We start from the raw sequence: 24,867 nt of genomic DNA, 5'->3' as shown, positions 1-24,867 counted from the left end.
AAACACCTGAGTGGCTCCCCTCCATCCACTTGTTTTTCCTAATGAGAACTGTGAAGGAGATAGTTGCCTCCCATCTCTGTGTCACAGTCAAAGCAGCCAGGATGTGTTTCCCTATCCTTGTCCCGCACAAAGTGTCCACATCAATTGTCAAGCATGTTGAACGCTTGAAGTGGCGCAGATGGTTATTTCCATAGATCGTACTTCAAGAAATAGGAAATACTACAGATGAACCTAAAACGCTACTTAATTCTGATTTTCTTGAAGACTGTCTCCTATTCTTAATTTTAGCAACGTAAATTCTCCTTCCCACCCCACTCTACGTTAGTGCCACACACAGAACCTTTTATCACTGTACAAATCTCTTGAGAAGATGTAAAATGAGGGAAAGCAGACTGTAGCCATGCAACCCATTTTTTTTTTCCAGTTAGGCCTGTGATCTGATCTGCTATATACACCCAGAGAACCTGAGTCCAGACTCTTCTGGCAGAGCACAAGAAAACAGAAGGCCCTTCAAAACTTTTGAGTTCGGTAAAAGTTTAGGTCCCAATCAATTCAGCAGTACTACCTAATAATTCTTTCGAAGTACAGGATATTTTAAAGCTTACCTTAACAAGGTCTGAGAAAAGTATTTCAGGGTGTTTGCAATATCTGTCCCTGAAGGTACAGGATAAATGTTGTGAAGAACCCGGTTATGATATTCCTGTAAGTACCGGATCTTGGAAGCAACTAGATAAAAGCAAAACAAAACAAAAAAAAAAAGAAAAATCATCTTGTAATATGTATTAGGTACACAGTTTGTTGAATTTTTTTAATGATTAGATACAGGAATTTAATTAATATTTTATGGAAAATATGTTAAATTTTTACTGGAATTCCATGATAGAAACCATTTAAAAGACCTTTAATTTCTTATCATTGTATTAAGCACACAAAACTTTTTTAGTTATCTGGCTTAATATCCTATTCACAAATTATCTATTACTTTTTTTTTATCACTAAGAAAGGCAGTACTCCAAATCATTTTATAATCACCCCCCAGTTAGCTTATTATTAGCAATATAATAATAGATATAAATCTCTGCCACCAGAGAATTATATTTAAGATTGCTGAACTAAAACTGAAGGAGAAAACTCAAAGGCCTTTCAACAACACTCCAAAAATCCTAAAATATAGAGAATCTCTTGCACAATGGCATCAGTCAAAACCAGATTTTTAACTCAATCAGTGATCATAAAAGCATGTAGCGTGTTTAATGAATGTTTGAACTGTGAGAATATGTTAAGAGGAGAGTAACTTGGTGAGTATTAAGTAAGAATATAATGATTGGGTGGTAATAAAAATATAAAAAATGCATGTCACATTTTTCTTCCAAGGAGTTTCATAAATTAGGAGACTTCCTAATAGCTTTTCTGAGCAGGGCTGCTCAGATCTTCAAGATTCAGGAGGGACTAAATGGGCTTGTTTAACCTCCTAGACCTACCTGGAGTCACCAGCATTGTCCACATTCCTGACCTGACCTTTGACCTGGCTGCAGTGAATGGCCCAGTTCTAGTCATTCCTCTTTGCAAATCCCAAGGGGCCATGATGATCACCGTCTCTCAGGTCTCCTCTTCCACAGAGCTCTCAACACTGTCCATTTTGTCCTTTCAATCTTTACGGCTACAAGGGAGCCTTTTAGGTGGTATGGCTCACTGTCAGCAGTTAACAGAAGACATATCAAGTCCTGGAGAAGCAAGATCTTGCTGTTCCCAACAGCCCATGGAAACAAGCTCCTGGATGCATTCTAACTGAAATGCTGGCATAAGCAACTTAAGAAAAGTCAAATGCTTTTGACAGGTGTGGGACGTAGAATCACCGAATGATGAAATATCAAAACTGGAGGGACCTTAGGGGCCTTTTCCCAAAACCATTTCATTTTAAACATGGGGAAAATGAGGCACATAGGTTGTAAATGGCAGAGCTAGATCAGAACTTACACCCTCGCCCCCATCCTGTGCTCTTTCCACTGTGACATACTCTAGAATACGACTCTCAGATGAAATCAATATGAAGATAGCGGGTGTTCGCTGCTTGATATCAAAGCAATTCAATTCCCAGCTGTTACTAGGTTAATCATTGATTCTATATCCCACATATACCATTGATCAAATCTACCTTTTCTCCCTCCTACTACCTGCACTATTTCCATAATATGGTTAGCACTTCCCCACAAAAATAAGTCTAGATTCCAGATAATAATACCTTAAGTTTGTATAGCACATCACCTCTGAAGAAAGCAACAAGTTTATATCCATTGTCTCAACGAAGCCCAAAAGTATTTGGTTGTAAGTAACTTTTTTCCTGAGATAAGGTAAAAAGAAGTGATACTTGAAACTGTTTCAATTACATAATTTATAAAAACCCATTTTCTTCTCAGTGTTTTTGATCTCAGTGCTGTTCACCACCTTTTTAAAAATCATATGACAGGGAACCCCCATATTAAGTCCCAGATATTTGAGATCTGTGCTAAACAGCATATGCTTTCTGCTCACCCACCATCACAGTAATGCTTTGTTACTATGACTTTCCTCCAGCTTTAATATTCAGCAGATTTCTGTCAAGTATTTCAGGAATACCATTAATCATTCCACCACCTAAAAAAGGTGTTGGTGGTACAGGCTGTGGACAATAAACTCATGTGAAGAAAAAAGCCATAGATCCCAAACTCAATGCTTGCTCATAATTCAAGAGCTACAAAACTGTCACTACACAACAATGACAAGCATTCAAAACTGTGTGTGAAATGAATGAATATTCTTTTTAAAGTTCCTTTTGTTAAAATGCAGCAGTGGCTCCTTTCAACAGGTATCCAAACATGCAGGGGAGAGCAGAGATAAGAATCACTCCCTACTTTGAGACCTCTTAATATTTTACAAATGTCACATTGCATTGTCTTTATTTACTTACCTGTTTGTTTGCTATACCAGGTTGTCAGTTTCTTGAAGGCAGAAACTATATCTGACTCCTGTCTCTATCCCAAACCTAACACACTGCCTGGCACTTGGTAGGTACTTGATATATTTGCAGGATAAATGAACAAATGAATTATCATTTTGATAATACCCCTTATCGCTGGGGGGGGAGGGGGGTTCTGCATATATACATCTCTGTCTCCCACACTAGATTGCTGACTTTTTTTATTCCTATGCCAGACATCTAGGAGATGGTCAATAAATAACTGACTAGTGAAGATGGAAACAGGGAAGAGAGAAAGAAGAAAAAAGATAGTGATGAGTAATCATGAAAGACAACTTCCAGAACCGGTTGGAAAAACGCTCAAGCTAATTTTTACATTGGCGAATGCAACAAAATCTTAGCAGTGGTAGATTTATTTAACTTCCATGTTTTCAACTATTGGAGAACATCCAGAAAGGTCCCTGACATACAGTAATTTGTAATTGTGCTGAGGATGTGAATAGAACTCATCTACCTTTCAACTTTGTACACACACACACACACACACACAAAATGGTCATTTGGCTGGTTGCTAAGCTCATGTGAGCAACCAGCAGCCTCACTGCAGCACAGAGGTCTTATTCTTTACTCAACAATATACCTGAATATTGCTGCAGAAGCTCAGATAATTGAGATATAAGCAAACGATCTCCAAGCTCAACTGACCCCCAGACTACCTTTCTCTAGTAAGCTCCTTCTTCTACCCTCTCCAATCACTGTTTCATCCCTCTCCATATTTTCCAAAACTCCCCCATACCCACTATTTTCCTTACACTTTGTTATGGACTGTTATGGACTGCGTTGTGGCCCCCACCCCCAAAATCATATGTTGAAGGCTTAATGTCAAAACTTAAGGCCTTTAAAGTGGTGATTAAGTCAAAATTAAGACCCTTAGAGTAGGCTCTAATCCAGTGTGACTGGTGCCCTTATAAGAAGACATTAGGATACAGAAGAGACACCAGGGATCCGTGTACACAGAGAAAAGGCCATGTGAGGACAGGGAGAAGGCGGCCATCGGGAGGCCAAGGAGACAGGCCTCAGGAGCAACCAAACATGCCAACACCTTGGTCTTGGACTTCTGGCCTCCAGGACAGTGAGAAAATTAATTCCTGTTGTTTTTGCCACCTAGTTTGTGGGGCTCTGTGATGGCAGCCCTAGCAAACTGACTAATACATCACCACAAAGGAAATCCTCCAAGAGTGTAAGTCAGAGCTGAGTCCAAGCTCTGAAATCAAACAGTTCTGGATCAAGACTTTGGCTCTACCTCTACTTAACCCCCATTTCCTCAACTGTAAAATAGGGATAATCATACCAACCAATTCGCAGTACTGAATACTGTGAATATTAAGTCCCTGTGCCAACCACTTAGCATAGTACCTAGTACATACTCAACACAGAGCAGACAGCAAAGCTTACCCGCATCTCCTTCTTTCCTTTTCCAATCAAACTTCATCAATGGGACCACTAGTGCTCTCCCTCCTACTAAGTCATGTCCATAAGCATTCAAATAAACTCTAGAATGTCCCTTGTTAAAAGGAAACAAAAACCTCTCCCTTGACATTCCCCTCCAGCACTGGCCTCTCTCTTCAGAGCCAAGATTATAATGAGTTGTGTACACTCTCATTCTCCGTTACTTCCAATTCTTCTACTCACTCCAGTCAGTCATGCACCTCCACCACTGCACTGAATCCCCTTCTCCCGCCATCATATGGAACCTCCATGTTGCCAAATCCAATGGGCACTTTCCAGTCATCATTTTACTAGGCCTTTCAACACATTCCATACAGCCAATCCCTTCCTCCTTGACACTCACCCCCACTGGCTTCCCAGCAACCCCACATTCTCCTAGTCTTCCCCCTCACTGCTCCACTGCATCCTTTCAGGGAGCATTGCTTGATGTTTAATGTCAGAATTCCTCAAGGCTCAGTCCTAGACTCTCTGTTCCTCTCTCTCTCCAGATTCTCTCCACAGCCAATCTCATCCATCCATAGTGCCTGCAGCACGATCCATGCCAACGACTCTTAAATGTGTATCTCCGTCCCAGACGGGTAGCTCTTCTGAGTAACAGACCTCATCTATTCAATGTCTCCCCTTAGTAAGGTAAACATGCTCCACATTGAACTCTTATCTCATCCCTTACCCCTCAAAAAACCAACCCCACCATCTATGCAATCTACCAAGTCACTCCAACAAAGTATTCTGAAAATCATCCTTGACAGCTCCTCTTCCCTCTCCTCACACCCTCAACCCAACCTGTCACTAAGTCCTGTCAATGCTACCACCAGAACATACCTCCAATCTGTTTTCTGTTCTTTATCTTCACTATCATTACTGGGCACCATCATCTCCCGATCAATTGTGAAAGCCTCCTTACTCATCTCCCTAGTTCTCTCTTGCCTCTCTCCAGTTCCTTCTCCTCAGAGCAGTCAAAGAGACCTTTCCAAAATATAAGCTACTGCATGCAAATCCTTCAATGGCTGCCCATTGCCCTCAGAACAAAATCCAAAATCCTTAACATATTATATACCAGGTCCCTGCCTACTTTCCAACTTCATGTCATACCTTAAGAGCCAGACATATTGGTTCTTGCCCCAGTTTTCTGAACTGGTCAAAGCTACTTTTTTGCCTAAAAACCTTTATATGTGCTTGTCCCTCTTCCTAGAATGCTTTTCCCTCTACGTCTATCTGGCTAACTCCTACTTCTACTTCAAGGCTGACTTAAACTATCGCTTCCTCATGGAGATCTTTGCTGACTTCCTTGTCTAAATGGATTCCCTTTCCTCCACCCTCATTTTCCTCCGTCATAACACCCTATTCTTTTTTCTTCCACAGTAGTTAGCACAACTTTTAATACTCATTTGGGTGATGTTTTACTGTCTCTCCCAAGTGGATAGTAGGCTCCAAGAACTATGTCTCTTGTTCTGCATTATATACCCCCAAGTGCCCAGTGGATGTTGAAGTTGCTAGGTCCTACAAAGGATGAAAGGAAAGGAGGGAGGGAGGAGGACAGTGGCTTTTCCCAGTGATCAAACTTTCTTTCTTTATGAAAATAGCCAAAAGGCCAACTGTTAAAGCTGTGATGAAAATAAAGAAAACATGAAAAGGAGTCTGAGAAAGTGATGAAATTTATCCAGGCATACATGCGTCTAATCTCTGCTCTGCTGTTTCACTACATCCCATCCCCACCATTTCCTAGAAGTTTTGCTACATGTTGAGAGAAAGAGCCACAAAAGCAAAATTTGGTCATTCATTTTAGGCAGGGATATAAAAATACTTTAACAAAACTGGGATCCTGTATTAGTTTTAAATCATTTTTTCTTTAAATCTTAAGCATTTTCCTATGTCACTAAGTATTTTTAATAGCAACCCATTCCTATTTTTATATTTGTATCAGTCTATGCTTATTATAATAAAAGTAAAAAATTCAGGTAAGTCCAATGAAAAAAAATAAAAATTATCTAAAGACCCACTACTCAGAACTATGGTTAACATTTTGGTGTTTATCCTTATAGGAAATTTTCTCTGCATAAATACACATTTACGAAATTGGGATTAGACTGTATATAGTTATAGAATCTGCTTTCCTCGCTTTCTATATCAGAAATACAATTCTACATGATCGTTTTAATGTACGTACATTTTATTTATGTAAGTAAATTGTAATTTTTTTCACCGATCATCTATCTGTGAGATTTGGAGTTATTTTCACTCTTCTAGTCAATGTTGTACAGAATATCCTTTCAAACACGTGTACAAATCTTTAGCTATTTCCTCAGAATACATTTTTAGTCACAGAGTTGCTGAGTCAAACAAGAAATACTCATTGTAAAGTGTTTGATAGGGGGGTTGCCTGGGTGGCGCAGTCGGTTAAGCACCCGACTCTTGGTTTCAGCTCAAGTCCTGATCTCAGGGTGGTGAGATCAAGCTCTGAATCAGGCTCCATGCCCAGCAGCACAGAGTCTGCTTGAGATTCTCTCTCCCTCCCAGTCATGCTCGCTCGCACTCTCTCTCTCAAATAAATAATTTTTTTAAAGCTGTTCAGGGGCGCCTGGGTGGCTCAGTCAGTTGAGTGTTTGCCTTCGGCTTAGGTCATAATCCCAGGGTCCTGGGATCAGGCCCCGCATCAGGCTCTCCACTCAGAGGCGAGCCTGCTTCTCCCTCTCCCTCTGTGATCTCTCTCACTTTCGCTCTCTCCTCAAATAAATAAATAAAATCTTTTTAAAATAAATAAATAAATAATTTTAAAAAGCTGTTGGTAGGAACAGAGGCACTTTCCTTCAGAAAGACTGTTTCTCTTTATACACCAGTCATGTACCTATGAATAATAATGAAGAACGTTTACTGAATGTCCACTATTCATCAGGTGCTCCATACATATTATTTTTGATCTTCACAATAACCTTTTGGAGTGGTTTTTATCACTGAATAAACCAAAGCTCAAGAGTAACTGACTCGACCAAAGGCACAAGCTAGTAAGTGGTAGACCAGTTAGTTTCACTGGCTATAAGCCAGGCTTCTCCACCGGGCCCCAGTCTTCTTTAATTACTTTTACTAGCTTAATAATATTTAATTTTATGGTATAGCATGAAATATTAATACTGCCCCTATTTCACTGTTTGATGACTGTGCTATGCCTAGTATTTCATTAAGGAACACTACAGTGAACAGATGAAATATTAACCTAAATGTGTTTTTAAAAAAACACACAAAACAGAACTTGTTTACTTCACTGGTCCCACAGTTTTCTCCTTGAAAAATCAAATCTCTATAATCCTTCAAGGCCCACCTTCAGAGTCACACCATTCATGAAGCCTTCTGCTTGACTCCAGCCATTATCACCACTCCCTTTTCTGACTGCTCAGAGCACTCACTATCTGCCTCAAAAATTCTGTCACTTCATTATATAAATTTGTCACTGATAATAAACTGTTCCAGATGGTTCTAAATTAGTTTCATGTCTGCAAACTTAGTAACCCTAACAATACCTTAAGAACTTTGAGGATACAAAAGAAAAAAAGAACTCTGAGGATACAACTGTGTTAAATATCATTTCAAATTCCCTTAGAATTTGTCACAACGCTAGGTGCATAGCAGATGGTCAACCTTAACACAGTGGTTAAAATGGATTAAAAGTTTAAATGTCAACTATGTTTAAATGTCAACTACAAATAAGTCATTTCTAGATAGAATGTGTTTGTGTAAAATGTAAATAATGCAGAAATTTTTTCATGATTTCTTTTTTTGGAAAGATTTATTTATTTATTTGAGAGAGAGTGCACATGAGAGGGGGAGGGGCAGAGGGAGAAGCAGACTCCCCGCTGAGCAGGGAGCCCGAAGCGAGACTCGATTCTGGGACTCCAGGATCATGACCTGAGCTGAAGGCAGTCGCCCAACCAACTGAGCCACCCAGGCGCCCCTCATGATTTCTTTTTCCTCCCATCTCTCATTCAATAGAACTCCAAATAATCATTTCCCTTGATATATTCCAAAAATTTTTAAAGGTTCTTCATTATCATTTGCAGAATTGACTCATTTTTTTCTTCAAACAGGCCGCTCATTTTCCTTTTCACTTGGACCCTAAACACTGTGGGCACCTGTCATGGAGCTATCACAATGTCCTGCGGAGAGCCCTGGGACACAGCGTCAGTTCCCACCTACACCTAGGTGTGACCTCAAGCAAATCATTTAATATCTCTGAGCCTCAGGGGTTCTTGTTTGTTTGTTTTGATTTGTTCTGTTCTGGTTTTGCCAAACAAGAAATTAAAATAATACTTCCCCCACATTCATTACAAAAGCTGGTGATTACTACCCTAGATTTGAAAGCAGACCCCCTAATCCCATCTTATTTTTTATTGGTTTCTTCTTCCACTACATAAAGTGCAAGACTTTATGGGTTTGCTGTCATTGCTCCCTTTGAAACAATTCATCTGCTTTTCAGCTAAGCCTTCACTGAGAAATGACAGATATATAGAGAGGGCTGGACATACTTTACAAATTTGGAATACTGTAAATATTTACCGCAATGGTTAAAGTTAAAAATTATGTCTGTGCCTTTTTCATTTCTTCTCTTGATTAGAGTATCAGTAAGGAATCAGATATCCTTCTTACTCATCTTGCATGTCTTAATTCACCATTTTTGTGTCTCCCAGGTCCAGAAGATTCTACTTGTTGGTCCATATGGTTGTATCTATAAATCATCTCTAAATAAAATCTACTCTCTGCACCAACTACACTGACATCACCTTAATTTAAGCCTGCAAAATCTCCTAGATTATTGCTCTGACATACAGACTGAAATCCTTACGGTCCCTTTTTCACATGATCTTCCAGAGTCATCTTTCTAAAATGCAAATCTTCCTCATTTCCTGCTGGTTGAAATCCAAACAATTAGCTAGAAGAGTCCAACATGAACAGATCCCTGCTCATCTGTCAAGCTTCATCTGTCTTTTCCATATGTATCACACTTCAGCCATAACGACTTGCAAAAACCCCAATTCATAATGCCCTTACTCTTCCATGGTTTTGCACACTAGTCTCTCTACAAGAACGCAATCCATACTTGACTGTTTGGCCAACTCCTAATAATTCTTCAAAGTTCAGCTATAACCACTTCCACTGTAGATAACTAACCCACCCTACCACAAGATGCATCTCCTTTGTGCTTTCCTAAAACACAGGGCTTCCCTCTATCATAGCACTCACCACTATATGCTATAGTCATTAACTCACTCACAGTCTCCTTCACTAGGCTGTCAGGTCCTGGGGATCAGAAACTGTCTCTTTTATTTTTACATATCCAGAATTTAGTAAGTGTCTGGTTCTAAATAAATGTCTGATGAATGAGAATGAATGAATGAATTCATATATCACATGATTCTTGGTACAGCAAAGCTGTTTAGAATTCATACTCCTTTCATAGACTAGTTTTGGATCTTGGTTATGACACTAATTCCCTCCCCCTCTTCTTCCTATTTCTTATAAAAAGGACAATTTGTATCACAAGAACTACTGTATCACTTTCTTCCAAAGTCCCAATTCCACCACTAGCCATTTGGGGGTCTGGTTGAAAGGTGACTGAAGGGGGCACCTGGGTGGCTCAGTCATTAAGTGTCTGCCTTCGGCTCAGGTCACGATCCCAGGGTCCTGGGATCGAGCCCCACATCGGGCTCCCTGCTCGGTGGGAGGCCTGCTTCTCCCTCTCCCACTCCCCCTGCTTGTGTTCCCTCTCTCACTGTGTCTCTCCCTGTCAAATAAATAAATAAAATAAAATAAAAATAAAATAAATTTTAAGAAAAAGAAAGCTGACTGAAGGACTGAGGATGGGCTTGTGTCTACAAAGACAGAGAGAGCGTAAAAGACTACTTATTCCAAGAGTGAGAAGGATAGACAGAGAGCCCCACTCTAAAGAATTAACTGCATGAAAACCAGGCATGATCTTACAATCATGGGACAATACATGCCCTGCTCTCACCTGGCCAGCTCAAGGAACAGAGTCAGGACCGAGAAATATAAATAGTCCTCATCCTCTGAGTCAGTTTCAACTGGAGATTAGAACTATGTACCTCTAGGTGCAAGAGAGTGAAACACCCTTCATACAGGCACACCCTTAGGAAGGATAATTGGGAAAAATTACTTTAGGAGGAAAACTGGAAAATATACAGGGCCTGGCACAGCTAAAATTGGACCCATTCTATTCAGAATGAGTTAGATTCCCTTCCTCTGCTGCATAAGGACCACAGAGAACTCCCAAGGGCAGCGGTGCCCAGGCTACCCCATTTGAAGACATAATTTGAACCTGTGATACTGGTAAAGATTCAAACTGAGAGAACTTTGGTTGTAAGATAGGGCTATACCAACATACTAGAATTTGGAGTCTTGTCTACTGCCCACTGAGCCTAAATTTAGCCCATCACATTTAAAAGTCCTCATTAGTATCTAACTTCTGTCTATCCTTTATTTTTACATGGAGCTGTTGGAGGTTGGGTTTTGGTCTTTTTGTTTACTTTTTACTATCAAAATTTTAAACACATACAAGTAGAGAGAAAAATAAAATGAAGCCATGTACCCAACACTAAACTTCACTATCATATTTGTTTATTCATCAGATCATTCCACTTATACCTAAGTATAATTGCCAACTAAAAAGACACTTATAATCACAATACTACTATCACATCCAATAAAATTAACAAATAAATCCCTTAATATCAGAAGCCAAACAAGATTTGCGAAAGACATTTCATAAATTGCATCTGCACCCCTTCCTCATTCCCTTCTGGTATCACAACTTCAGTGTGCAGTCACCAGGCTCCTAAGGAAGGCTTGAGAACACAGAGAATATGGGCCTGTGGTCTCTGTATTCCATTTCTGCCCCACATCCCAGCTCCTCCAAGCCTTTCATTAATTAATTCATTATACATCTGTAATTTTCTACAGCTACAAAAGTCAACTCAACCCTCTTCCTCACTTCACCCCCAACAACTGGAGTTTTTCCACACAGAAAAAAAGTTCTACTTTACACATAGAAAGATAGAGGAACCAAGAGTTTAAAACATATAGAAAATTAGGGTCAACTAAAACTAAAACCCAGCTGTCATTTTAATTTGGGCTCTTCTACTTACTACCTATGAAAACTCAGGTAAAGTAATGAACTTCTCTGAGCCTCAATTTCCTAACCTATAAAATGGGGATAATGATATCTATCTCACAGGGTTGCTATAACGATTTTTAAATATTACATAAATAAACTACTTATCACAATGACTGGCACATAACAGATAATAAATCGCTACTGTAATTAGCAGTTACATGTGTGATCCTTCTCCTTTCCCTTTCCCAGTCCAACCAATACTGTGAACCTTAAAATGGAATAACCGGTGGAGTAAAGAAAACACAGCAGTGATCTTTCATCAAAAAATCAAGCATAACCACACACAAACACACACACATAACCTATCACTACATTTGGTATTAAAATCCAGTTTTATATTCAGAGACTTATATTTTTTAAAGAATAAAAATTAAATCTAGCTAATAATAAAGACATTCCAAAATGGAGATGTGGGCAGAACAACTGTTTGGGAGGTCTAGTGAGAAACCAGAGTTCTTCACAAATCCTTGATAAAAGAATGATCTTTCTTCTTTGAGGAAGATCATACTCTTCAACTGAAAGCAAAACGTCATAAAGATACAAACGAAGGGTGATGGAAAGGATATACCTATTTAGAGAGCTAAAACAGTCAAATATCCCCTCAAAAGCAAAAAGATGTCAGATGTCACAAATTTCACTGTCTATTTGTCCAAGTATTCACATACTTACATATATGTACTTCAGTCGGTTTTGGTTCCAGGTGGCAAACTTTACCTGGACCTTTCAGCAGACAGGGGAGATCAGTGAAAAACACTCCCATTCTTTGGCAAGTGATGCCAACACCATCAACATCATTACATTGTAGATCATCACATTATCATCATCAATTACCTTTAGCATAGCCATTTACACTTTTCAGAGCATTTCCACAGACATTATTCAGTTACATTTTTGAGCAGCTAACTTGTAAGAAACAGTATGTCAGGAGTTGTAGGGAATTTTAGACATCAAGTAAAAGTTAAGCAGCAAAGGGGAAGGAAAAGGTATCAGTATTCTCACTTGTTTATCAGATATTGAATTAACACCCACTATGTGCCAGGCACTTTGAGGTGTGGATAAATAAAAAATAAAAAAGATATAATCCTCATCCCATGGGTCACAATAATCTCAATAATAATTCTAAATTCTGAGTGTTTACTTTGTGACATAAACACAAAAATAATAGTTATATTATTATTATTATTATTCCCATATTACTGATGAGAAAACCAAGGCTCTGGAGAGGTTAAGTAACTTGACCAAGGTCACATAGGAGATAAATGATAAAGCCACTTTCTGACATGTCACCTATAAAGAGAAACAACTGAACTAGTTGTCGCCCACCATATATTTTTTAGCACATTTAAAAAAAATAGATACATAAAATCATCTAATGCTTTCATGCACGAGTTAGTGAGACCTAACCACTTGCCAACTGGAGAAAGTCTTTTTTTTTTCCCCATTTGGAAAAAGTCTTAACATGAAAATATTTCATTTGCCAGAAATGGGACATTTGTAGTAAAAAAAAAAGGGGGGGAAACAATTTATTTGAGTCAAAAGAGAATATTGCTGTTCCAGTTTCTACCGGTCAGGAGAGCTTGTTCTAGAAACCATGAAAGTCCAACTTCGTGGTGTGATGGGGAAAATGGTAAGGGCAGTGAAGTTTCTTCACACTGAGTGTTCCGTGGATGTTAGCAATGGTTTGACATGGAATATGGAGCCCTATTTTATTTTAACACCAATCAAGTTAGATTACAAAGTTTGTTCTTAGAAGTTTATTGGACAACCTCCTCAGATCAAGATTTCAAAACTGAAGAACCTAAGAGGCCAAATTTTAAGTACCTCCCACCCGATCCAAAGAGTGACTCACAAACTTGTACCTTCCTTCTGGTGTGACAAGACATCCGAAGACTGTACTTGAAACTGCCAGGATGAGGGTGGGGAGGATCAGGAGTATTACCGATTTGTTCAAGGAAGTATAAATCCAAACATAGATTTAGCAGATGAAAACTAGAGAATGTTTTAATCTCTCACTGCTAAACTGTACTGAGCTCTCTATAATCATAGATTTTTCAGGAACTGAGGAGCTATTTGGTAGAAATTAAATAATTTCAGAGATATACAGAGGCTGATGACTATGAATCATACTTTAAGTTTCTACATCTAAGTGCAATACTCAAGACATATCTGAATTATCAACCATCTCTCCAATCAATGTGGCTCCATTTCAAAAGAAAATTATTACACTGAAAATAAATTATACTGCCTAAGAAGATACAGATATCTCAGAATTGCCTAAATAAGATGATGAATTATACACAGCACTGTCTTGAAATGTAAATGTCTGGTTATGTGGGGTAAACTCGGAAATATCTGGGATCCTGCTTTCCTGTTAAAGTACATTGTCTTCTGTGACAGCGCCAAAGTCCAAGCTGAGATTCATGACCAATCGGGAGTTAAAATTCAGACATGCTATGACTCAGAATATATGATACAATACTCAAGAATAATTCAGTCCATCACACATTTTCTCTAACTTGACTAAAACTGAGCAACAATTAAATATAAAATCATAACTCTTCAGAGACTCTTTTTAAAACTCTTAAAATTATAACATTTCTTTAGTATTTACTACGTGCCAGGCACTGTTCAAGCATCTTAGCCTTTTAACTCTTGTAAACCTCGCAAGTCTATAAGGTAGGTGCTACTTTATTCCCCCTGCCCTTCTTTCTTCTACATATGAAAAAAATGAAGAATTTATTATCAATTTTTTTAAATCATGCAGTCTATATATAATTTGTTCCTTCACTCATTCAGCAAATGTTCCTTGGGGGGTCAATGATGTGCCAAATACTGGGGATCTAACAGTACATGAGACAGCTACAGCCCCTGATCTCATAAATCTTATGGTAAAGTATGAAAGATAAATCAGGAGGGCAAAAAATTGTTCCAAACATCTATAAAGAAACACACAAGAAGAGAAAAAAAAAAAGAAACATACAAGGAGCTACAATAGAAAACAAGGCGACAGGAATGCTTTCTTTACATAGGGTGGTTTGGGAAGTCCTCTTCTCAGAAGAGATTATAGGTAAGTTAAGACATAAGAATGAGAAGATGCTGGACATGAAAAAGTGGGAGAAAGTTTCTGGGTTAACACCACAAAGTGAACACAACATCCAACTCATAACACCTGGAATGCCACCAAACTACAGTAAAAGGATTTTTTTTAAGATTTATTTATTTATAAGAGAGAGAGAGCAAGCAGGGGGTGGGGGGGCAGAGGCAGAGGGAGAGAGAGAGAATCCTGAGGCAGACTTGGCACTGAGCACAGAGCCTGACACGGGGCTTAATCTCACCACCCTGAGATCATGCATAACCTGAGCTGAAACCAAGAGTCAGACGCTTAATGAACTGCACCATCCAAGTGCCCCTAAAAGGATTTTTTAAAGACAAGAAGAAAGGGACAATAGGCAACAAGACACACAGCAACATAATTCTGGAAGCTTGAAAGCCAATAGACAAATAACAATTGACTTAGCAGAATCCCAGGCCAGCAGCAGGCAAAGCTGAGAACCAATGATGTGCATCTCAGAATTCCCAAAAGGTACAGAGCTGGCAGTACCAGACGGCTCAGGTGCTAGAGGTGTGGGGCAGGAGTGGGAGCTATAACAAGAGGGACTGGCTGAAGGCTATTTAAGAAGCACTTGGCTCCCTACATTTTCTCCCCTACCTCATCTCTGAGAGAGTACCTCTCCCCAGCTCAGCAGATCTGAAGTGTATTGTCTAAAGAGAATTTACACCAGAGGGCCTCTGGAATGGAAGAAACTAAACCTGGCTGAAGACCGAGTAACTGACCTATACCAAGGAAGTATGGTGGCTATATGAAGTGTGAATACAGAACACGGAACCAAACCAACCCCTGCCCCCCAACACCTAGCAGTCAGACCCTCACCTCTTTTTTTTCTCCTCCCTTCTGTGAATCTGACCAATCAAAGAGGAAAGACCTAAAGATAGACTGTGATATGAGCGGCTCCCCAATAAATGGCTCACTGACATGCACAGGTTAGCTTCGTAGCCCCAACTCTTAACCATGAGCAGATAGCAAAGAATGCCCAAGCATCTAACATGGAAGACAGGACAGAAGGAACAGAAAAATCAACTTGGAGAAAAAGAGTCTATGTAGAAGAAGAAAAGCTTTAAGACTATTTTTTAAAGATTTATTTATTTATTTATTTGAGAAAGAAAGAGAGCACAAGCAGGGATGGGGAACAGAGGGAGAGGGACAAGCAGACTCCCTGCTGAGCGTGGAGGCAGATGTGGGGCTCGATCCCAGGACCCTGGAATCATGACCTGAGCCAAAGGAAGATGCTTAACCCACTGAAGCCACCCAGGTGGCTCAAAGAAGAAAAACTTAAAAAAAAGAAAAAAAACTTCTTACTATCGAAAGATGAGAGACTATACCCATGAATGAATGTTGAGGTGTTATAAAAAAAAAAAAAAAATACACAGAACAGAACAAAACAGAGTTCTTATAAATTAAAAAACACAATCTAGGAAATTAATAATAATTAACAGAGGGCTAAAAGATAGAGTTGAGAAAATTTTCCCAAAGTGCAGCAGAAACTGACAAATTAAGAGAAAAATGATCAATCCAGGAGATCCAACATCAGAATAAAGGAGTTCCAGAAAAAGGCAATAGCAAAGCCAGATAGGTTTAAAAATCATTAACAAGGGGCGCCTGGGGGCGCCTGGGTGGCTCAGTCGGTTAAGCGTCTGCCTTCGGCTCGGGTCATGATCCCAGGGTCCTGGGATCGAGCCCCGCATCGGGCTCCCTGCTCGGCGTGAAGCCTGCTTCTCCCCCTCCCACTCCCCCTGCTTGTGTTCCCTCTCTCACTGTCAATCTCTCTGTCAAATAAATAAATTAAAATCTTTAAAAAAAAACAAGGGGCGCCTGGGTGGCTCAGTTGGTTAAACGACTGCCTTCGGCTCAGGTCATGATCCTGGAGTCCCGGGATCGAGTCCCGTATCAGGCTCCCTGCTCAGCGGGGAGTCTGCTTCTCCCTCTGACCCTCCCTCCTCTCATGTGCTCTCTCTATCTCATTCTCTCTCTCAAATAAATAAATAAAATCTTTAAAAAAAAAAATCATTAACAAAATTAGTTAAGAAAATTTTAGAAAATGGCAGATTAAAAAGACCCATCACAATAAATAAAAATAGACTCATAACAAGGCATATCATAGTGAAATGTCAGAAACTGGTGACAGAGGAAATATCCTACAGACTTTTAAATATTTTTTTTTAATTTACATCAGAAATCAGAAGGGCTTTGGATTTCTCAAAAACAATACTGGAAGCAAGACAAATAATGAAGCAGTGCCTTTAAAACTCTGAAAAAAATATTCGCAAAGTAGAATTCTATACTCAGGAAAACTATAAATCAACAATAAAGCATGTTTAGACATTCATGGTTTCAAAAAATGTATTTCCCATGCATCTTTTCTCCTGGGAAAGACCCGGTTGTGCATGAGCACAGAGGGCCGTCAGTCAGTATGAAAGCACTATATGTCGTTCAAGAGACCGACTGCTGAAAGATGTCATCACCAAGAGCCCCACAGCCAATATACTGGTTTTTTGACCCAAAGCAGAATGCCTGAGGGACTGCAGCCCAGATTCTCTTTGTTCTTGAGTCAATAAAGTTCCTATTCTCTTCCAGTCTCCTGAAACAGCTAAGGACACTCATTTTGCTCCCAAAGACATGTTCTTCCTCGACCTACTTCTAAGAGCTAGAGAGAGATCATGTTGATCTTAAGTAAAAAATACAGAGTAACCCACTCCCTCATCGTATTTTTGCCAAAAGTCTAGTACTTGGCACACACTGCCATATCCACCAAAAGCTCCAACTGTGGTGAGCCCTGCTTTCCTTGGACTCTCTCCTGACCTTGCTCAGTGATGTCCCCAGGAGGGGCTTTCAAGGGTACCAAATTTACACTGTGTCCCAGACACTCTGTTTGGTTTATCTTCATGATATGAGAGGGGGCGCAGAGTTCTGCATATGATTTCAAATGAATAATACCTACCCATGTACCTACCACCCAGATTAAAAGGCAGTACATTCTCTGTATCTTACCTGATCCAGCTCTAATTTCATCCCCCTCACTCATCATAGAGGTCAATACTTTTCTAACTCTTCTGTCAGTCTGTCTCTTGGCTTTCGTTATAATTTTATCCCCTGAACATGTGTATAGTGTATATAAACACTATATTATTTAATTTCAAAAAACTGAAGAGCAAACACAAACCCACGGGTAAAAGGAAAGCACAATATTGCCATTGATTTGGACCTTCCCATATTTACAGGTTTTGGTCGTCTCTTAATGGCAACAAGAAAAAAGAAAGAGTAAAGGGGCTCTTGAAACGTCACTTTGACACAGGCATAGAGAGTGGATGAACAGCCACAGCCTGGTTCTTAAAAGCAGCAATCATTTATTCAAGGAATGGATTTGAAATACCAGAAAATAGGATTTAAAAAAAAAAGTCAGTTGGGGCACCTGGGTGGCTCAGTCGGTTACGTGTCCAGCTCTTGATTTCGGCTCCCAGTTTGGGATCGAGCCCCACATTAGGCTCCGTGCTGGGTGTGTCATCTGCTTGAGATTCTCTCTTTCCCTTGGCCTCTGCCCCTCCCCCCACTTGTGTGCATGCTCTCTCTCTCTCTCAAAATAAATAAATAAAATCTTTTTAAAAAATCAGGTTAAGTATGCTAAAAGAGGAGGATTCTGGGAAAAGTGCAATGACAGTCCACTGTTTTTGAATCAACCTAAGTCTCTCCATTAAAAACAGGCAGATCAATGAGGATGACAAACCCACAGACTGGCTGACAATATCTACAACAAAATTAGGGGGCAAGGTGGCCCCATGAACCAATTCTGAAAGCTACATGCCCATATGGTATCAGCATCCATGCTGGAAGACCCCAAAGGAACCTCTGATGGTCCTCTGGACAAGAGAATTCCCAAATTGTCCACAGATACTCACTAGAAACTGTGGTGGCCCAATCTGAAAACCGAAGTCAAGGCAAGGAGGGTGTTCTTCAGGTAATAAGATCTGATGGTGATGATGGAGCAGAGTCTCAGCTCTAAATACTAACAAACTAAGGCTACCCTCAAGATAAAGCCCTGTGCTCAGAAGAAACTGCTGGGAATAGAATTCCAACTGAACAGTGTAAGGATATAAGATGCAGAAATGCAAAAGAAAAAGAAAGTACAAATAAAAGTGGGGATGGGAACCAAGCAAAACAGTTTTCAGAAAGTACATGAGGATATTTTGTTATCACTTTGCAAAAGCAAAACAAAAGAAAAGAAGAGGAGCCCTAAATTTATCCTGACCCCTCCTCTCCCCCTCCTGAAATTATAGGAAAACTCACTTTGCTTAAAAAATGAGCAACAGAAAATCCCATATGAATTTATCATAGGAAAAGAGAATAAGGACCAGAGACATATGCACAAAGAGATGAAAACTGTAACCTAATATCTCAAAATAAGCTAAAGGAAATTGAACTGTGTTATTGAACACACTGAAATTAGGTGATTAGAGAAAAGAAAGATTTTGAAAAAGGTGAAAGATCTCTGGAGAGAACTAAAAATAAAAAAAAGATTTTTTTTATGTGTGTTTTTTTTAAGATTTAGTTATTTATATTAAAGAGAGAGAGCGCGTGCACTATCTGGGGTAGGGGCAGAGGGAAAGAGAGGGAGAGAAGCAGACTCCCCGCTGAGCACGGAGTCCCATGAGGGGCTCAATCTCTGGACCCTGAGATCATGACCTGAGCCGAAATCAAGAGTTGGATGCTTAACCAACTGAGCCACCCAGGCACCCCCCAAAAAAGTTTTAAAATGAAGACTAAACCAGCAGAAACATAGGAATAAATAAGTACAATGGATAATGCATAAAAAATAAAACATGGAAAGGAGAGATTCTTAAAAATTAAAAAGAAATGAAGCGGCTTTGGGTTATGATAAAATAAACCTCTACCAACAATCCCTCTTCCTCTCACAGAAAACAACTACAAAGCTTAGACAAAAAAAAAAAGAAAACTGCCTGAAAGTACAGGAGAATGGACAGACTCAGTCGGCTAGGGATTACCAGCTGCCAAGAAAAAGAGAAGACAGGCAGCTAAACCAGTAAGTTCCCATCGCCATGGCTTTTAGACTGAGGCTAAGTGCAGTCCATGCAGCATGCACAGTGGTAAAAGCAGACACAGAAAACCCACGATCTTTCTGGCCTGGGGAACCAGAGAAGAAAAGAAATGCTGGTAAACCATGCATCGTGGTGAAGCAAGAAGGGGAGCCGCACCAGACAAAGAGCTGGACGGGGGACCTGCAAACTCCGAATATTCACCTCCCTGACGGACACCTGAAACACACAAATACAAAGCAGACTCAAAGCAGCCTACTCAAAGGCAAAAGACCCGAACAGAGTAAGAAGTTACGCATATGCAACAGAGTCTGCAGTCCAAGCCCAGCCAAGAAAATGACCCACTAAAATAAAGAAAACACCATTCATCAGTGGGGAATGACAGAATCCAAAGTACCCACAACTGAACATTTATAATGTCCAGGATACAATCCAAAATTATCCAATGTACGAAGAACCAAGAAAATGAAACACATTCTGAGAAGAAAATCAGTCTAGCTTCATCATGAAATGAAACAGATGTTGGAACTAACAGGCAAGGTATATGCAACTGCTTTATAACTATCCTAGAAACAGTAAAACAAAATGTGCTTTCAGTGCATGAAACTCTCATCAGAGAAATAAGAAGTCTCAGCAGAAAAATAAAAATAATTAAAAAAAGAACAAGATGGAAATCCTAGAAATGAAAAATACAATTTCTGAAATAAAAAAATTCACTGGCTAGACTTCACAGCCAAATGGACATGACAAAGGAGAGTATGTGAACTTGAAAATAGACCAACAGACAGTCCTCAAGGTTAAAGAACAGAGAAAATAAAAGAAAAATAAAAGACTATGGGGAAAAATGAACAGAGCCTCAGAGACCTACTAGATAATATTACACAATAAAATTATGGATGTGTAATTGGAAGGAGAGGACAGAAAGAATGCAGCAGAAAAAATACATGAAGAAATAACAGCCAAAGATTTCCCTTGCCAACAGAAACCCGTATGATATTCAAACTGTTGAAAGCCAAAGATAAACAATGTATCTTGAAAGCAGCAAGAGAAAAACAATATATTACATATATAATATAGACCTGTTGGGATTGATGGCTGAATTCCCCTCTGAAACATGAAGGCCAGATGAAATATTATCCTTAAAATACTTAAAGAAAAAAACTGTCAAATCAGAATTTTATATTCAGTAAAAATAATATTCAAGAATGAAGGCAAAATAAAGACATTTTCAGATGAAAGAAATCTAAGAAATTTGGTCACAAGCAAACTTGTACTACAGAAAAGGCTACAGGAAGTTTTGGGGCTGAAGAGAAATGATACCAAATAGAAACCTGAATCTTCAGAAAACAATGAAGAGCATCGGACATAGCAAATCTGTGGTAAATACAAAAAAGTGTATTTTCTTTTTCTTCTTAATTTCTTTATTAACCAAAGAACTTTAAAAGTAAAATCATAACATTGCCTTGTGGGGTATATAACATATGTAGATGTATTACATATAATAACTATAAAATAATGATATAAGAGGCCTCTAAGGTTGCAAGATTTCTATATATTAAGTAATGTACGTAACTGTATGTTAACTGTGAAAAATTAAGGATGTACATTTAAACTTTTTTTTTTAAGATTTTATTTTTAAGTAATCTCTACACACAACATGGGGCTTAAACTTACAACCTGGAGATCAAGAGTCATACGCTCCACCCACTGAGCTGGCCAGGCATCCCCAGGATGTGCATTCTAATCACTAGGACAACTTTTACTTAAAAATGTGAAAGACACAGGGCGCCTGGGTGGCTCAGTCGTTAAGCGTCTGCCTTCAGCTCAGGTCATGACCCCAGGGTCCTGGGATCGAGTTCCGCATCAGGCTCCCTGCTCGACGGGAAGCCTGCTTCTCCCTCTCCCGCTCCCCCTGCTTGTGTTCCCTCTCTCGCTGTGTCTCTCTCTGTCAAATAAATAAATAAAATCTTAAAAAAAAATAAAAAAAAATCTTTATAAAAAAAAATGTGAAAGACAATACCTAAGAAGCGAATGGAAAATTTTTAAAGACTGTAAGGAAAGGAATGGGAAATATATGCCACACAAACAGTAAACAAAAGTAGGCTGGAGTAGCATTATTAAGATCAGATAAATAGATTTCAAAACAAAATATATTAATAAGAATAAAGAAGACACGGGGCGCCTGGGTGGCTCAGCCGTTAAGCGTCTGCCTTCGGCTCAGGTCGTAATCTCAGGGTCCTGGGATCGAGCCCCACATCGGGCTCCCTGCTCGGTGGGAAGCCTGCTTCTCCCTCTCCCACTCCCCCTGCTTGTGTTCCCTCTCTCGCTGTGTCTCTCTCTGTCAAATAAATAAATAAAATCTTAAAAAAAAAAAAAAAGAATAAAGAAGACACTTCATAATGATAAAATAGAAGATTCAACAAGAACACATAACAATCATAAATAAGTACAAACCCAATTAACAGAGCTTCAAAATACATGAAGCAAAAATTGACAGATTTAAAGGGAAAAAATAGACAATTTCATAATCATAGTTAAAAACTGCAATACGCTTTTATCAGCAACTGACAAAAAAGAGACAAACAGCAAGGGCAAAGATTTGAACACATCACTCAACAATTGCAGAATATTCATTCTTCTCAAGTACATATGGACTATTTACAGTATAGACCACATTTTGGACGATAAAACAAGTCTCAATTAATGCCAAAAGATGGAAATCATATAGATTATGTTCTCTGACAAAAATGGAATTAAGTTAGAACTCAAAAACAATAAATAAGATAACCAGGAAAAAGCCCAAATATTTGGAAATTAGCACAATACTAAAGAAACTTGGGGGGGGGTCAAAGAAAAATTACAATATAAATTAGAGAATATTTTGAACCAGCAATTATGAAAATACAACCTCTCATAATTTGTGGAATGCAGCTAAAGTAAGGTATACAAGGAAATCTGTGGCTTTACATGCCTATGTAGGAACAGCAGAAAGGTCTCAAATCAATAAGCTTTCACTCTAAGAAACTAGAAAAAGAGCAAATTAAATCCAAAGCAAACCAAAGGAAAGAAACTGTATAGATAAGTGCAGAAATCAATAAAATAGAAAATAGAAAAACATTAGAGAAAATAAAGCTGAATGATGGTTCTTTGAAAAGATCAATAAAACTGATAAACCTCTAATCACACAAGTCAAGAAAAAAAAAACAGAGATATAAATTGCCAATATCAGAAATGAAAGACAGATATAAAAAAGGATAAAGGGATAAAAGGGATTGTTACAAATAACTTTATGCCAATAAACCGACCACTGGACAAATCTGACAAATGGACAAAATAGACATATTCCTTGAGAGACACAAAGAACAAAACTATAAAGAAGAAATTAAAACAACAATTACAAAAAACTTGAACACCTCCAAATCAATTAAATTGAATTTAAAATTGACTTTCCCACAAAAAGAGGAAGGAAAAACACCTTTCAGGCCCAGTGGCTTCAGTCGTGGGTTTTGTCAAAAATTTAAGGAAAAATGAATATCAATTCAATACAAACTCTTTCAGAAAATATGGAAAAGGGGAACACTTCCCAACTCATTTTATGAGGACAATTTTAATCTGATTTCAAAACCAGACGAAGATACTACAAGAAAAGAAAACTATAGACCAGTATCTATAATGAACATAGATAGAAAAACACTTAACAAAATATTAGCAAATGGAATACAACAACATTTTTTAAAGATATACATAATGACCAGATGTGATTTATTTCAGGAATGCAAGGTTGGTTTAATATTGTGAAAGGCTCAAAGCTTTCTACCTAAGACCAATAACAAAGCAAAGATGTCTACTCACATAACTTTCCTTTACATTGTTCTGGAAGTCCTAACCAGTGCAATAAGGCAATAAGAAGAAATAAAAAGCGTAATGGTGTGTGTTGAAAATCTTAAGTAACCCTCCCAAAAAAGTTACTAGACTTATAAGTAATGAGCATTGCAGCGGTGCAGAATATAAGATCAACATGGAAAAATTAGCTGTGTTTCTCTGTACTAACACCAAATAATTAGAAAATGAAACAACTCCACAAAAATACTGAGGAATAAATTTAATGAATAATGTGACAATTGCCAAGACATTACAAAGGGAAATTAAACAACACCTAAATAAGTGCACATACATATCATTCCAAGGATCAGAAAACCCAGTGTTGCTAAAATAGTAATCCTCCTCAAACTGATCTACAGGCCAAAATCCAAGTAAGTTTCTTAAGAAAAAAATGACATGTTGGTTTTTAGAGTTATATAGAAAGAAAAGGACCTAAAATAACTAAAATACTTTGCAAAAATAAGAATAAAGTTAGAAGACTTATACTACTTGACTTCAAGCCTTGCTATAAACTTACAGTAATAAAGAGAGTATGCCACTGGCATAAGGATAGACATATAAATGAATAAACAGAATGAAGTCTAGAAATAGAGCCAATCATATATGATTGGTTGATTTTCAACAAAGGTACCAACATAATTCAATGGAGACAAGATAGTTTTTTACAACAAAGGTGCTACAACTGGATATTGTATATGGAAATAATGAACCTCAAACCTTACCACTTTCCAAACATAAGGATTGACTCAAAATGTTCACAGACCTAAATGTTAGAAATTAAACTATTATATTTCTAGGAGAAAACCTTTGTGTCATTAGGTGAGGCCAACATTTCTTAAACATGATACCAAAAGCACAAATGGTAAAAGAAAAAACACCTGATAAAATGGACTTCATGATTTGAAGGTTTCTCTTCTCAAAAGTCATAGTTAAGAACACACAAAGGTAAAGCATAAACTGGAAGCAAAATTTTTCAAGACAAAGAGCTTGTATATAGAATATATAAACAACTCCTACAACTCAATAAAAAAACCAAAAATCTAATAAAAGGTGACAAAAGGCTGAAAGAGAAGAAGATATACAAATGGCCAAAAGCCCATAAAAAGATATTCAATATCACTAGTTCTCAGATAAATGCTAATTAAGACCACAGTAAGATACCACTACATTCACC

At 38.4% G+C, this 24,867-nt stretch overlaps 1 protein-coding gene across 14 annotated transcripts in view; it reads right to left on the bottom strand.

Annotated features, from left to right (window-relative positions):
- Positions 1–24,867, bottom strand: part of UNC79 (unc-79 homolog, NALCN channel complex subunit) — a 237,325-nt gene that overhangs the window by 199,821 nt on the left and 12,637 nt on the right. For 8 of the 14 annotated variants that reach the window (XM_032405843.1, XM_032405842.1, XM_032405844.1 and 5 more), the window contains exons 1-2: positions 1,482–6,900; positions 606–726 (exon numbers count right to left, since the gene is read on the bottom strand). In XM_032405843.1, coding sequence (XP_032261734.1) covers positions 606–726; positions 1,482–1,584 — 224 coding nt within the window. In that variant the 5' untranslated portion in view covers positions 1,585–6,900. Of the gene's footprint in view, positions 1–605; positions 727–1,481; positions 6,901–24,867 lie in introns of those variants that run through there. The other 6 variants (XM_032405836.1, XM_032405837.1, XM_032405835.1 and 3 more) reach the window with 3 other exon arrangements.

Source organism: Phoca vitulina, unplaced genomic scaffold, assembly GCF_004348235.1.
Source record: "Phoca vitulina isolate PV1807 unplaced genomic scaffold, GSC_HSeal_1.0 scaffold7, whole genome shotgun sequence".
Classification (NCBI taxonomy): Eukaryota; Metazoa; Chordata; class Mammalia; order Carnivora; family Phocidae; genus Phoca; species Phoca vitulina.
Note: the sequence above shows the minus strand (reverse complement) of the source record. Positions and strands in the feature narration are given on the sequence as shown.